The sequence below is a fragment of the Gymnoscopelus microlampas genome (assembly GCF_963454915.1).
Source record: "Gymnoscopelus microlampas genome assembly, chromosome: 8".
Classification (NCBI taxonomy): Eukaryota; Metazoa; Chordata; class Actinopteri; order Myctophiformes; family Myctophidae; genus Gymnoscopelus; species Gymnoscopelus microlampas.
In genome coordinates, this window is record NC_139945.1 from 41,022,854 (window position 1) to 41,037,053 (window position 14,200).

General features: G+C 40.2%; 2 protein-coding genes across 2 annotated transcripts; one reads left to right on the forward strand and one right to left on the reverse strand.

Moving 5' to 3' along the window:
• Positions 1-298: 298 nt before the first annotated feature.
• LOC311049819 (heat shock cognate 70 kDa protein-like) lies at positions 299-7,455 on the forward strand. The gene is made up of 9 exons (XM_084063682.1): positions 299-430; positions 1,999-2,209; positions 2,296-2,501; positions 3,709-3,861; positions 4,366-4,921; positions 5,040-5,242; positions 5,495-5,693; positions 6,266-6,498; positions 6,941-7,455. Exons 2-9 carry the CDS (start codon positions 2,005-2,007, stop codon positions 7,148-7,150), a joined length of 1,965 nt encoding a protein of 654 aa, XP_083919808.1. The 5' UTR covers positions 299-430; positions 1,999-2,004; the 3' UTR covers positions 7,151-7,455.
• A 125-nt stretch (positions 7,456-7,580) lies between these two features.
• LOC311049820 (lens fiber membrane intrinsic protein-like) lies at positions 7,581-9,741 on the reverse strand (the record flags this gene model as incomplete). Its single annotated transcript, XM_084063683.1, has 4 exons — positions 7,581-7,852; positions 7,985-8,119; positions 8,207-8,356; positions 9,567-9,741. The coding sequence occupies 4 exons, from the start codon at positions 9,739-9,741 to the stop codon at positions 7,797-7,799; spliced, it is 516 nt and encodes a 171-aa protein (XP_083919809.1). The 3' UTR covers positions 7,581-7,796.
• Between the last annotated feature and the right edge of the window lie 4,459 nt (positions 9,742-14,200).

Consider the following 14,200-nt stretch of genomic DNA (forward strand, 5'->3'; position numbering starts at 1 on the left):
TAGTTGTTTCTTTTGGGCTTGCTTTCTTAGACCTGGTTGCTTATTTCTCTAACAAAATATGGCAACACTGGAGACTAGCGTCATCGAGTCTTTGCGCAGTACCTGTGGAAAGCTTGGTTTCGGTTTACTGCTCAGTGCTCTGATCCGGTCTAAAGCCCTCCTACTGTATCCGGCAATATAGACCCACACAAAGATACACACACCGTTTCCGTATCCGCTCTAAACCCAGACCGGGCCACGAAACTACGAAGCGAATTGAACCCGGTTCAGAAGAACATTCCAGAACGGCTCCTCGTGCCTTTAAAGCAGTGGGAGGAGCACAAATGCGGCATCATTCCATTTACTGTCTTTGACCGAGGAGGATCTGCCAGCGGCGAGCCGAAGATTAGAAAGACCTCGACAAAGAACATTTGCGGAGGTCAATAAACAGGTAAGATCAATTTCGTTCAAGAACAACACTTGCGTAAAGTGTGGCGCGTTTCATCAACAATTAGTCGTCAACCTTAACTGTAAACTCTCTCTTTTACACTACATGTAAAAGACATGCAGTTCGATGAATGACGCCGGCTCTCTGACTGTCCCGGTAGCATAGGCCCGAGCAAGCAACCTAATGCTATAATGCTATCTCACGTCCAGATAGCATTATAGCATCTAAGGTACGCTGCTTGCGGCTAACAGTGCGCCTAGCCTACATTTACCGGCTACTCGGCTAGGCCTACTTTTTAGTAAGCGAACGAGATCCTACAGTATCACACGGTAAAATAATCAGCCTTGTGCACATATGGTATCGCCGGCCAGACTGCTTTTGTTTTAACCGTTTTCTGACCGTTGTAATTATTTTAAAGGGGTTAAACATGTAACGCACGTGCACTGGATGGATGATGCGGTACGGTGACGTAAGAGCAGAATGTTCTAGAACATCCAGTAGGACTTTGTCCTCTGTGGCTCATCTGCTATAGCATGTAGCATATATGACCTACTCTAGTTGTGTAATCACTTGGCCTTGGATCAACTATCATGGGTCGACTATAATGTTGTGTTCCCTTTTTTTTCTTTTTTTTTGCCTATCTAAAGTCACACTCTATCAAATACAATTATGATAGTCTTGATCCAAGGCTAGTAATCACTAGATGTGAGGCCGCCACATCTAGAGTCCAGGCCGCTATGCGGCATTCACACGTGCACCGCCAATCCGACTGACATACCCATAGATGGAGATCTCTGTATCTGTCAGTCCTTATTCTTTTAAGGCCCATATATGGAGATCTCTGTATCTGTCAGTCCGTGTCCCTTTTCTACACGTTTATGGGGTTTCCTGATGTCACTAGTATATGGTTATGGCTGAGTCATGGTGACATGAGCGTGACCACGTGGTCCGCTTGCCCGCCAGTCCGCTCTTAGGCCAATTTTAACATAGGATTCATTGATTGATAGGATTATCCCAATTTCTAACCAGCTTTACAATGAAAATACAGTCTATTGTTCTACTATAGAATGCTTAAATCCACCATGGATGAATTGGCAGCATGTGGGTGCATCGTGCTTTTGTCACATGTACTGTTGTAGTAACACTAACATGCTGTTGCCATAATAATGAGACAGCTGTCAAGCAGTCAAAATGGAGAGCGTTAAAAAAAGGTGGTCATTGGACAATTTAATCCATTTACCATGAGTCACTCAACTAATTATAGAATTACTCTCTATAGATCTCTATATCATTGTACCAATTTTTACCAGCTTGTGGCGCAAATGTTCTGTCCAATAGATGTCATGGTTAAAAACCTTTAGTTTGCTTAACACAGGACTGTGTGAACACAAATCAGAAAATCTTGCTCTTAACCCTTCTTAGTCAACTTAAGATGTGAAAGGCACCTTAAGTTAACTCTTGAGTTTAATATATTATGTGTAGTAAGATGTCAATGGTATAATATGACTGTCAAACCTTTTTTTTTTGTAATGGATGCAACTTGTTAAACAATATATATTTCCCCCCCGCAGGGAACCATGTCAAAGGGACCAGCAGTCGGCATTGACCTGGGCACCACCTACTCCTGTGTAGGGGTGTTTCAGCATGGCAAGGTGGAGATCATCGCCAATGACCAGGGCAACAGGACCACACCCAGTTATGTTGCATTCACAGACACAGAGAGGCTGATTGGCGACGCAGCCAAAAATCAAGTGGCCATGAACCCCACCAATACAGTATTTGGTAAGATTTTATTCTATAAGTGAAGTATGGAAGTTGACGATCACTGATTTTGTTTTTTGCTAATTTACTTTTTACTCTCCTCTCAGATGCAAAGCGTCTAATTGGACGGCGGTTTGATGATGGTGTTGTCCAGTCAGACATGAAACACTGGCCATTTACTGTAATCGACGATTCCACACGCCCCAAAGTACAGGTGGAGTTCAAGGGAGAGACCAAGGCTTTCTACCCAGAGGAGATCTCTTCCATGGTTCTCGTCAAAATGAAGGAAATCGCTGAAGCGTACCTTGGCAAGGTAATTGGCTAAAAGACTATAAAGAAAGAGAATGTGGGCCTGGACCACTGGCGTAGCGGTCCGGGCACCCTGACAGCGTGTCGTGGGTTTGAATCCCGATCCCAACGACTTTTGCTGCGTGTAACTCCCCATCTCTGCCCATTTCTAGTCAATCTACTGTATACTATCAAAAAAAGCCCCAAAAATATATTTTAAAAAATTGACACACTGTTGCTGTAATGATGGCGCACCTCACAAGATGGCGCCATCTATCCATTGTACTCTATAAACACGAGGCTGTACGTCTTGTGAGCTCGTCCCCTTCTCTATACACAAAACTACTGCAGAAGGCTGAAATGGTGAATTGACCAACAGGAAATTGTAATTTTATTAATCAAACACTTGTGTAAAATATGCCTAAAAGGAGCTAATTTATTTTAAAATATCAATGTGAATGCTTGTACCGTAAGTAAAGTAAGTTTTGAACTGCTGGATAAAGATGATATCGTAAGTGATTTAAAGATGTGTGTTAAAGGTAGGGTAAGTGATATTTTTTGGTTAAAACAAAAAGTATTTTGTTAAAAGGTTAAAATACTATATTCTGATAGTAATCATTGCTATAGAGTGTTTGTTCAGTAACAGGAGTCTCCCCGTCTCTCCAGCTCTTTAATAAACAGAAAATACATTTTTCGGTAGGTGTCAAAAGCTCAGCCAATCAGGAGAAAGTACCCATTTTTAAGCTTAATTTGTATAGTGTTCCAGTTCCAATTTTGCATGCTCATTTCTTAGTGTCATCACTTCCAATTTCACTTGTTTAAACTGTATCCTGATTGAGTTCTCTGTCCTGGTTGGATAAAATTGGAAATGAAACTGAAACGAAAATGCATTTTCTGTTTAATAAAGAGGTGGAGAGACAAGGAGACTCCTAATACTGAACAAACACTCTATGGCAATGAGTACTATCAGAATATAGAGCTATTTAACAATTATTTTAACCAACGCAAATCACTTACCCTACCTTAAGTTCAGAATGTTATGGTCTAAATGAATAATTAAGAAAAGATATACAGACACGGTTGTTACACTCTATTACAAATATGTCTGTTACAGAGGTCGTCGTCTCCTAGGAAATAATCGCCTCTTCCAAAAGATTCATCTTGGTGAACAAATGGTGTATAGAGATGTTGTGTTCAGATCAGGCATTCATTTGATGCATTTTCTTTCACAGACTGTGTCCAACGCTGTGGTAACAGTGCCTGCCTACTTCAATGATTCTCAGCGTCAGGCTACTAAAGATGCAGGGACCATTTCTGGACTCAATGTCCTCCGCATCATCAACGAGCCAACAGCGGCCGCTATTGCTTATGGTCTTGACAAAAAGGTGCAGTACCTCCTATAGGCTTTTTTTTCACGATGCATGTGTTATTAGTAGTAGCATTTTAAAAACCTCTACCTGTCGTGCTCGGGTGTCAAAAGTCCCTGCCCACCACCACGGAGGTTGTGGGTTCAGATCCACCGTGGTGCATCCGGCTTTGTCGAGCGTCTATGCGAACACAATTGGCTCGTGTTCGGGGAAGGCTGGCGGGAGGGTGATAATGTCACTGCATGTAATCCTCCGGGCTGGGGCGCATCTGTCAGCAGGGAGTGTTGGGCGGTAGGATGAGGGCTCTGCGTCCTCCCGGTGGGGGCTCCTCACTGGTCAGTGAAATACAACAGCAGTGACGACACAGAAATGTGTGCGCGGAGGAATCAATTGGCATAATGACTAAATTGAAGGGAAAATCAAGAATATTTCTGACTTTATCAAGAATATTTCTGAATTCACCCGAAAGACTAGTCCTATAATTTTACTTGATTTAAATGATTTTAAATGTTTCCCTTGCAGGTTGGAGTTGAAAGAAATGTTCTTATCTTTGACCTCGGTGGCGGCACGTTCGATGTCTCCATCCTGACCATCGAGGATGGAATCTTTGAGGTCAAGTCCACAGCAGGGGACACTCACTTGGGAGGAGAAGACTTTGACAACCGCATGGTTAATCACTTCATTGCAGAGTTCAAGCGCAAGTACAAGAAAGACATCAGCGACAACAAGAGGGCCGTTCGTCGTCTGCGAACAGCCTGTGAGAGGGCCAAGCGTACCTTGTCCTCCAGCACACAGGCTAGTATCGAGATCGACTCTCTGTATGAGGGCATCGACTTCTACACCTCCATCACCAGGGCCCGCTTTGAGGAGCTTAACGCTGACCTGTTCCGTGGCACCCTGGACCCTGTGGAGAAGTCTCTCCGTGACGCAAAGATGGACAAGGCCCAGATCCATGAGATTGTTCTGGTGGGAGGCTCCATTCGTATCCCCAAGATCCAGAAGCTTCTGCAGGACTTCTTCAATGGAAAAGAACTTAATAAGAGCATTAACCCCGATGAAGCAGTGGCCTATGGTGCAGGTATGGTTCCGACTATGCTGTTTGCCTATAATGACTAACATCTTAAATTTCTAAACCAAGAAATGATCTAAAATATGTAATGTGTAGCTGTGGATTTAACTTGTAAAATGTTTTGCAGCTGTGCAGGCGGCCATTTTGTCAGGTGACAAGTCTGAGAATGTGCAGGACCTACTGCTGCTAGATGTCACCCCCCTGTCCTTGGGCATCGAGACAGCTGGAGGAGTCATGACGGCACTCATCAAGAGGAACACCACCATCCCTACCAAGCAGACTCAGACATTCACCACCTATTCAGACAACCAGCCGGGTGTGCTTATCCAGGTATTACAGCTAATGGTCTCAGATGAGTTGAGGTTCTCGTCTGTGAATGAAATTGGTGTTCAGTACATTTATGTTAGGGATGCAACGGTTCTCAGTTAAATATTGAACTGTTCTCATCCACCAACATGAAATTGTGAATTGCAGTTTGTAATTACATTTTGCACTAATGAAAAGAAATGTCTGTCAGTGTATAAAACCCCTCGATGATTAATTGGTATACGTTGATTGACTGACCTAACATTTAACCCACAGGTGTACGAGGGTGAAAGAGCCATGACCAAAGATAACAACCTTTTGGGAAAGTTTGAGCTGACTGGAATCCCCCCAGCCCCCCGGGGTGTTCCGCAGATCGAGGTGACATTTGACATCGACGCCAATGGCATCATGAACGTCTCTGCTGCTGATAAGAGCACTGGCAAGGAGAATAAGATCACCATCACCAACGACAAAGGTACACCTAACAGAAGTACAGAATTACAACACCGTGTTAAAGAGTCTTTGGCACGGTGTCTTCTTTCCTCTTCTTTTCTGGGGTGGCCGTAGCTTATTGGTCTGGTAATCTAGAAGGTCACTGGTTTGCTTCCTGGCCCTGGTCTAAGTGTTGAGGTGTGATTTGGGACCGCACTGGGGATTTGGGGAAACCGCAGAGAAATAAATGGAGATGGCGGTCTTGTGCATTATAGATGTACATCTATGGTCTTGTGCATCTGTTCGCTGTCAACTGTTATTGTGAAAAAACGGTAGTCTAGCCCTATATACATTTTGGCCATTTGAAAATGGCAGATCTGCAAGCTCACAATGCCTTGTGACTCATTGTAAGCTTGTTCTGGGGGCGTGGTTTCCCAAATTCCCCAGTGCGGTCCCAAATCACGCGTCCCTGAGCAAGACACACTCCTAACTGCTCTCCCACAAGCACTCATCATGGCAGCCAACAGCAGGGTGAAGCTGTAACTAAACGGAATTAACTAACTTTCCTTAGCAGCATTCTAACATATCTGTTAACTTGTGGTGCCCTCTCACCAGGTCGCTTAACCAAGGAGGACATTGAGCGTATGGTCCAGGAGGCTGAGAAGTACAAGGCTGAGGATGACGTCCAGAGAGACACCGTTTCAGCCAAGAATGGCCTGGAGGCTTACGCCTTCAACATGAAGTCCACTGTGGAGGATGAGAAGCTGCAGGGCAAGATCAGCGATGAGGACAAACAGAAGATCCTGGAGAAGTGCTCTGACGTTATCAGCTGGCTGGATAAAAATCAGGTATGAATTAACTTGCCTGGTCAGACTGGGATCGGTCTTCAACAAAAGCATGGCTCTGAATAATCTAGATCAGTTGCTAGATTTCAGCTCAATTTGTAATTTGGCTACTGTTGTCAACCTTATTGACAGTTGTCAGTGATCTTGTACAGTGTTTCTCAAATTGTTTTGGCTTCAGTACCCCCTTTCCCTGATTTCTGAATCCAAGTACCCGTTTTGCTTAGAAAACTGCATGAGAAAGCCATAGCTAGCATATGATGATAAACCACCTTTTGAAGAATATAACCTTACAAGAAATGGAGCCCTGCAATTCATTTGTTTAACAATTAAAACATCGGTAGGTTCACACAAAGTTTGTCAATGTTATCATTAAACACGTAGGAATTTCTTTTAGAAACTCTGATCTAGTATAAGACTGAAGAATTACATGTCTTTTCTCTCTTAGTCTGCAGAGAAAGATGAGTTTGAGCATCAGCAGAAGGAGTTGGAGAAGGTGTGCAATCCCATCATTACTAATCTGTACCAGAGTGCTGGTGGCATGCCTGGTGGAATGCCTGGTGGCATGCCCGGTGGAATGCCAGGTGGCTTCCCAGGGGCTGGTGGTGCCCCCGGAGGAGGAGGATCCTCTGGCCCAACCATTGAGGAGGTCGACTAACAGGAACATTCCATACCACTCTTGTTATTCGGTTTCCGTTCAAGCAATTATTATATAGTCGGGAGGGTAAAACTAAATCTTCAGAATTTACATTTGTCTTGTTTGTTTTAGTTTTGTTTTTAGTGTATGCCGTTTGTTCTGTATGCTGTCTCATGGACTGTCTGATGCTATTGTAAGAGCAACAACTTCCTTGGCATTTGGTCGATGCGGTGGGCACTTTTGGACTTTGTTCGGTTGCACTATTTAATGTTTCAGTTATGTATGGCACCACAAAGAATTTACATTAAAATATACGATTTTGCTTATTTAGTTGATATCATGTCTTTTATTTCAATACTGTTACTTTATTTTTGGTGTTTTATATTGTACTAATTGCTTTTATTACCACAATCACAGACAAATATTTTAATATATATAGATTTTTTTACTGATCAGACAAATTCTTTTATATATAAATATACATATGTGTTTTTTTAACTGGAGTGTACAAATGGAACCAAATGGACCCATCACAGACAAATATTTTGATATTACCATTTATTTTTTTCAATGGTCAGGTCAACAAGAAATAAATATCTTGTATGGGAAGATTTGCTGGGATAATGGTTCATCATGGCCCGTGGTCATGTGCGAATGTGTTGGCAGATCAGCGTGAGTTTCTTGGGCATTCATGCATCCGGTAGGCACACATGTAGAATATACCTGGGGGGGGGGGGGGAGGAGATCCAAATTATTGAACAAAATTTGCTGCATTCTCAATAAGTGATTCATTCTCAAAGAGTGATCATTTAGACTGGATCTCTCTGAGGTTTAAAACAATCACAGTACACATACCTGAGAAGAATGTGAGCACCACAGCTACCCAACCCATTATATAGGACCATGAGAATCGCCAGTTGCCATAACGTTTACCATAGTAGTTCACTGTCACTCCTGTGTAGACCGCCATTGCTAGCAACACAAAGAAGCCTGCAGATGACAAGGTAGTGAAGTCATGGAACTGTTGTTTACATAGTCAATGCTACATCAGAGAGGCTAACAGGAGGATGTACTCACAGGAGATGAAGAAGAGGATGCCGGCTGCAAATGTCTTGTCAAACCCATCAAAGGACGAATAGTGGATGAAGGCCATGACACCGATCACAATGCCGATGAAACAGGCTAGCAGGGAAAGGATCATGAAAGCCCGGGTGGCATCCCAATATGCTGAGGAGACGAGAACACAGGGCAAGGCTGAGACTTGGGAGAGACTATTAGCAAGCATTTCCATTACAAATATATTCCAGAAGATTTACAAAGAATTATAGAAGTGAAACTGTAGCTTATTCATTGGAAGATAACTTTTATTGTCCCATATGTTAAGGAATTGGACTTGGTGTATTGCTCTCAAAAAGAAAAAAGGGGGGAAAGAATAAAATATAATAGTCAGGCCTGCAAATGTTAAAGGTAGGGTACGCGATATTTTTTGGTTAAAATAAAGTATTTTGTTAAAACACTATATTCTGATAGTAATCATTGCTATAGTGTTTTTTCAGTAACCGATGTCTCCCTGTCTCTCTAGCTCTTTAATAAACAGAAAATACATTTTCCGGTAGGTGTCAAAATCTCAGCCAATCAGGAGAAAGTACCCATTTTTAAGCTTAATTTGTGTAGTGTTCCAGTTCCAATTTTGTCTGCTCATTTCTTAGTGTCATCACTTCCGATTTCACTTGTTTAATCTGTATCCTGATTGAGTTCTCTGTCCTGGTTGGATAAAATTGGAAATGAAACTGAAACGAAAATGCATTTTCTGTTTAATAAAGATGTGGAGAGACACGGAGACTCCTGTTACTGAACAAACACTCTATAGCAATGAGTACTATCAGAATATAGAGCTATTTAACACTTATTTTAACCAAAGAAAATCACTTACCCTACCTTTAAAATACAAGTATGAAAGTAAAACGTTATAAAAACTGACTATTAGCTAAGACCAGGTGTGAGCAGTATATGAGCAACATGAACAGTACTGGGCTGAGACAAACCAGTTATGTTATGATGTACAATAATTGCATGTTACAGATACTGTCAATTTTAGATATTGCACATATTAGATATTGTACACACCCCGCCTTTGGTAGGTGGACGTGTACAAATAGCAGTCTCATGGATACATATATCATGAACATAAGCTCACCAATTGATCTTTTGGCTTCATAAAAGACATCCATCATTCGGGTATTTGAAAGATAGATGGCGTTATCAACCTTTTCCACTGAATCGCATTGTTATATTTTGTACTATCAACCATCCACCACACAGCAGACACCTTGTTCAGGTTAGTTGCATGGGCACAGGGAAATGGTCAAAAGCAATATGAGCGTCTGTCAGCATTCTAGCAGTGGTGGAAGCCATACATGGAGTTGTACTGTCTTACCAATGCTGTCTGTGTGTGTCATGCATTTTCCAGGCACACAGTACCGCCAAAGGCCCTGGTGCATGTAATTGTTGGAGTGTCTGTACTGCATCCAGTAGTCGGTTGCCGTGGAGACAATAAGGAGTATATTTCCAACTCCAGCACAGAACAACCCACCTCCCATGAAGCTGTACATCCTGCCAAACACTGACTAACACAAAGAGACAGAAGGAAGTCAAGATCTTAATACATCTGCCTCTGCCAGTTATTATACTGTAACAATAATAATGATTGATACAGACAGAGCATTGTTCAACTGCAGCTATGAGAATAAAATAAAATACAAATACATTTGGTATAATTAGGAGGATATAAAGTGCTATACATTTAAATTTAACAGGACAAACCTTGCAATAATAAGACAAACATTAATTTGTAAGATGCCTTGCACAAGTTCACGTCATTAACTCATAAACTCAGTGCTGCGTAAGTCTCCGAGCAAAAAAAAGGCATCAGTTTGAAGGTATTTGAATACGTATACACACTGATTAGACTGATTTTACATGAATTGCTTACCTTTATCTTTTTTTCCCCAGAAAAAGTCAGAGATTCCAATATAACTAGGTTGTCAAAGCACAGAGGAGCCCAATATTGCCCTGGGTGGCAGGAAAGTTTTGTTTGTGCATAGGAAACCAAGCAAACAGAGGACCTGATGGAACAATGGAGCATGCTGAGCCACAACCAATCACAGAGGATGAGTTTTGTGTTTTAGGGAATCTGCTGAAAATACAAAACTGTTAAAGCGCTGTGCAAGTCTCAGTAATACTGATGACACAGGGTTTTCATTTCACAATGCTGCACAACTATCCACTGTGTCCCAATAGTCTGAAATAGGCACCACACTATTACTGTGAAAGTTAACAGAACTTATCTCAGAATTGAAATTACTTGATGAGGAAAAAAGGAAAGAAAAACAGGTGCTTTTAACATTTGTGGTGTGTATCACTTTGGATATGTATATCGTTCATGCAACATGCAACTTCACTGAAGATCACATTAACGATAAAAAAAATCATTCCTGATTTTCCATGAATTTGTACCCCCATGGCTCTCAAATATTGCTGCTATACAGTATTTATTTTCATGTTGTGCTTGCACATAAAACTCAAATTCTGGGGAAAAAAAACGGAATAGAACAAACAGTAACGCTACCATGCATATTCAAGTCAACAGTTCAACAGTTTCCTCACAAGGATGCTTAAAGAGACTATGATCTAGGTGTCAAATTATTTTGGATGCTGCCTGATAGCTGATACTGTAAATCGTTGCTGTCGGGTGGAATGTCCAAAACCGTTTGTTTTTTATTCTTTTATGAAAACATTTAAACATTTTGAAAATAGACTAAAATACAATCTCACAACACGTTGATTCACAACTTATTGTGAGTTTGTAGATCTGCTAATTACACTACTTTTGTGTGACACTCTTGTGTCATAGGGCATCAATTAACGAAAAACATAAAAAGTTTATATATGGAGATACAAGGTTCCTGTACAACAGCAGCGATATTAAACAGCATTTATTTGTTCCTTTGATGGTTTTGACTAATTTAATAAATTAATTTATTGATTGTGTATTCAGTTTGCTGGCGCTCACATCCAGAGTGACAGAAGTTTCTGTGTGATTTTGTACTGTATAAAAAGTGAGCTCGACCAGATAATAATACTTAATTGGTATAGGATTTTGTTTTGGATTGATAGTGAGTTTTGCAATGGGAGGCTGCTTCAGCTTTGTTATCTCATGTGAAGAGGTAGATATAGTTTAAAATGTAACTAGCAAAGAAATTGGTTATTATTTCAAGGGTAATGGTCCTTCAGCCAAAGTGCAATTAGAAGCCCTCTTGCACTAGAAATCCTCCTATAACTTAGTATAAAGCATTGGTGTGGAAGAGGGTGAACAGATTTGAAAGAAGGAGCAACATTATGCTTTTACTGAGTTCTAATTTCATTTATAATTTCAGGGGCGGCCATAGCTGAATGGTTAATGAGCCCGCCTAGGGAGCCCGAGGCCCTGGTTGCCCCAGGTTCGGTTCCAGGCCACGTCAGCATTTGTGTCGATGAAATGAAATTCGTCCCTGAGCAAGACTCATAACCCTTAATTGCTCACAGGTTCTCATTGGAAACAAGCCCGCAAGGACTTTCATGAACGACCTGTTAAAAGGAATTATCCTTATCCACTGTTATTTTATTATCTTATCTTTCTGTTTTAACTTCCAATTTAACTGTATTTAAATCTCCTTTTATAATGTGTTTATTTTGTGTCTTAATGTCTTAATCCAGAGGTCTTCAAAAGAGGGTCCAGGACCCCTAGGGGGTCCTCAGAGTTACTACAGGGTGGCCGCCAAATGTGTCTGTGATAGGATTTGTTCCCTACTTACTAAGTCCAGAGCTTGATGAATGTTAGGGACCAAAAAAAAAGTCACTACCAATCAACTTTAAATTGCCTGAAACGTACTCCTAACAGGTTTTTGGGGGAACAATTTTGGCCTCCACACTTAGTGATTTTTTCGGATTTAACTTCGTTTCGGTAGTGACACAATGGTGTCACTACCGAAACGGAAAAAAAATTACTAAGTCCAGAGCTCGATGAATGTTAGGGCCCAAAAAAAAAGTCACTACCAATCAACTTTAAATTGCCTGAAACGTACTCTTAACAGGTTTTTGGGGGAACATTTTTTTTTTCGTTTCGGTAGTGACACCATTGTGTCACTACCGAAACGGAAAAAAAATTACTAAGTCCAGAGCTCGATGAATGTTAGGGACCAAAAAAAAAGTCGGTAGCACTTTACAATAATGACCCGTTATAAAGCATTTATAAACGTTTATAAGTAGTTTGTAGGCTATTAACAAATCATTAACAACCTGTTTGTTGACATTTGTAAATGATTACTAAAACCTTTATAACTACAGTTACACATCATTTGTAAAGTATTAGTAAGTAGTGAACTATTCATGAATAAGCCATTTATATAAATCTGTAAAAGATTATTAAATCATTTGTAACGACCCATTCTAAAGCATTTATAAACATTTATAAGCAGTTTGTAGACTATTAACAAATCATTAACAACCTGTTTATTGACATTCGTAAATGATTACTAAAACCTTTATAACTACGGTTACAAATCATCTATAAAGGTATTAGTAACTATTCATGAATAAGCCATGTATAATACATCTGTAAATGATTATTAAATCATTTGTAACTGATGTTACATAATATATACAAGCTATTGGTAGCTTGTTCATGTTTAACATATGCTTTGTTAAACATTCCTAAAGTATCTATAAATCCTTAGTACATGTTATTATGTGCCCTATAGTAAAGTGAAGACAGTTCATCATTTACAACTGTCTGTTAATGTGTTTGTTCATGTTTAACATGCTTTGTAAAAAATTCCTAAAATATCTATAAATCCTTTGTACATGTTATTATGTGCCCTACAGTAAAGTGAAGACAGTTCATCATTTATGACTGTCTGCTAATGTGGACTTTCTCCTTACCTGTTGCAAACTACCTGGCTTTCATGAATTCAGACACCAAACAATTACTAGAATTATCATTCATGTTAAGCAAATGATGCGTAAGACATTCGTAAAGAGTATGTAAACCATTTGCAGACGTTATCATGAGCCTGAGCCTAGTTGCTTCTTTTGGGCTTGTTTTCATAGACCTGTCCGCTTGTTTCTTTTGCAAAATCTGGCAACACACTGATTACCTGCATTACACCTGCAGTAGCCTACTAGGGAGGAAGTGAACAGTGATGCAGTTGCAGACTGGACAGAAATATGTCTAATTCATGTTTTATGTGTTTTTTGTTGCAGGTGATCGAGGTAACATAAAATGGCTAATCTTACACACATGAAGTAGCATTATGACTAGGGGGTATTTTGATGGTGGCTGTTTGTATCCACAATGTTTGTTTTGATGTGTAGGCTAATAATGTCCTCCATGCTTAGCAGTTTAGCTTAGCAGCTAAAGCTAACTTGCACTGGGAGGTGGTGACTGCAGAGGCTCCAAGCTGCTACTCTGTGATTCTGTTGTGATTAATTTCTTTGTTTAAATGTCAGTGTGTGTACTGTGGCCAAGAGTTGCTACATTTTATATCTTAATAAATTGTTGTATACTTGTATACTATATAACGTTACTTTTGCCACTTTTTGATGTCACATGTTTTACTAATCACTGTTAAACATGAAATAATAATGCATAGTCTTCACTTTACAACAAGGCCCATGATAACGTTAGCAAATGGTCAACACACTCTTTACGAATGTCTTACGAATCATACATTAAACATGAAAGATAATTCTAGTAATTGTTTGGCATCTGCATTCATGAAAGCCAGGTAGTTTGCAACAGGTAAGGAGAAAGTCACATTAACAGACAGTTGTAAATGATGAACTGTCTTCACTTTACTATAGGGCACATAATAACATGTACTAAGGATTTATAGATATTTTACTCTACTCAGAGTCATAAGTTTACAAAATGTACTAAAGTACAGTGAACGTCTGTGCGGTTTGTCTTCATCACTGAAAATAACGTATATGTAAACTGATATAAAACTGCTGTCATGTGCAGTTGGGGTGAAG

Excerpts from the sequence above, each read along its gene's own strand:
- LOC311049819 (XM_084063682.1), top strand. The coding sequence starts at position 2,005 with ATGTCAAAGGGACCAGCAGTCGGCATTGACCTGGGCACCACCTACTCC. Across the intron at positions 2,502-3,708 it reads CTGAAGCGTACCTTGGCAAG|ACTGTGTCCAACGCTGTGGT; the intron begins GTAATTGGCTAA and ends TTTCTTTCACAG. Across the intron at positions 3,862-4,365 it reads CTTATGGTCTTGACAAAAAG|GTTGGAGTTGAAAGAAATGT; the intron begins GTGCAGTACCTC and ends TTTCCCTTGCAG.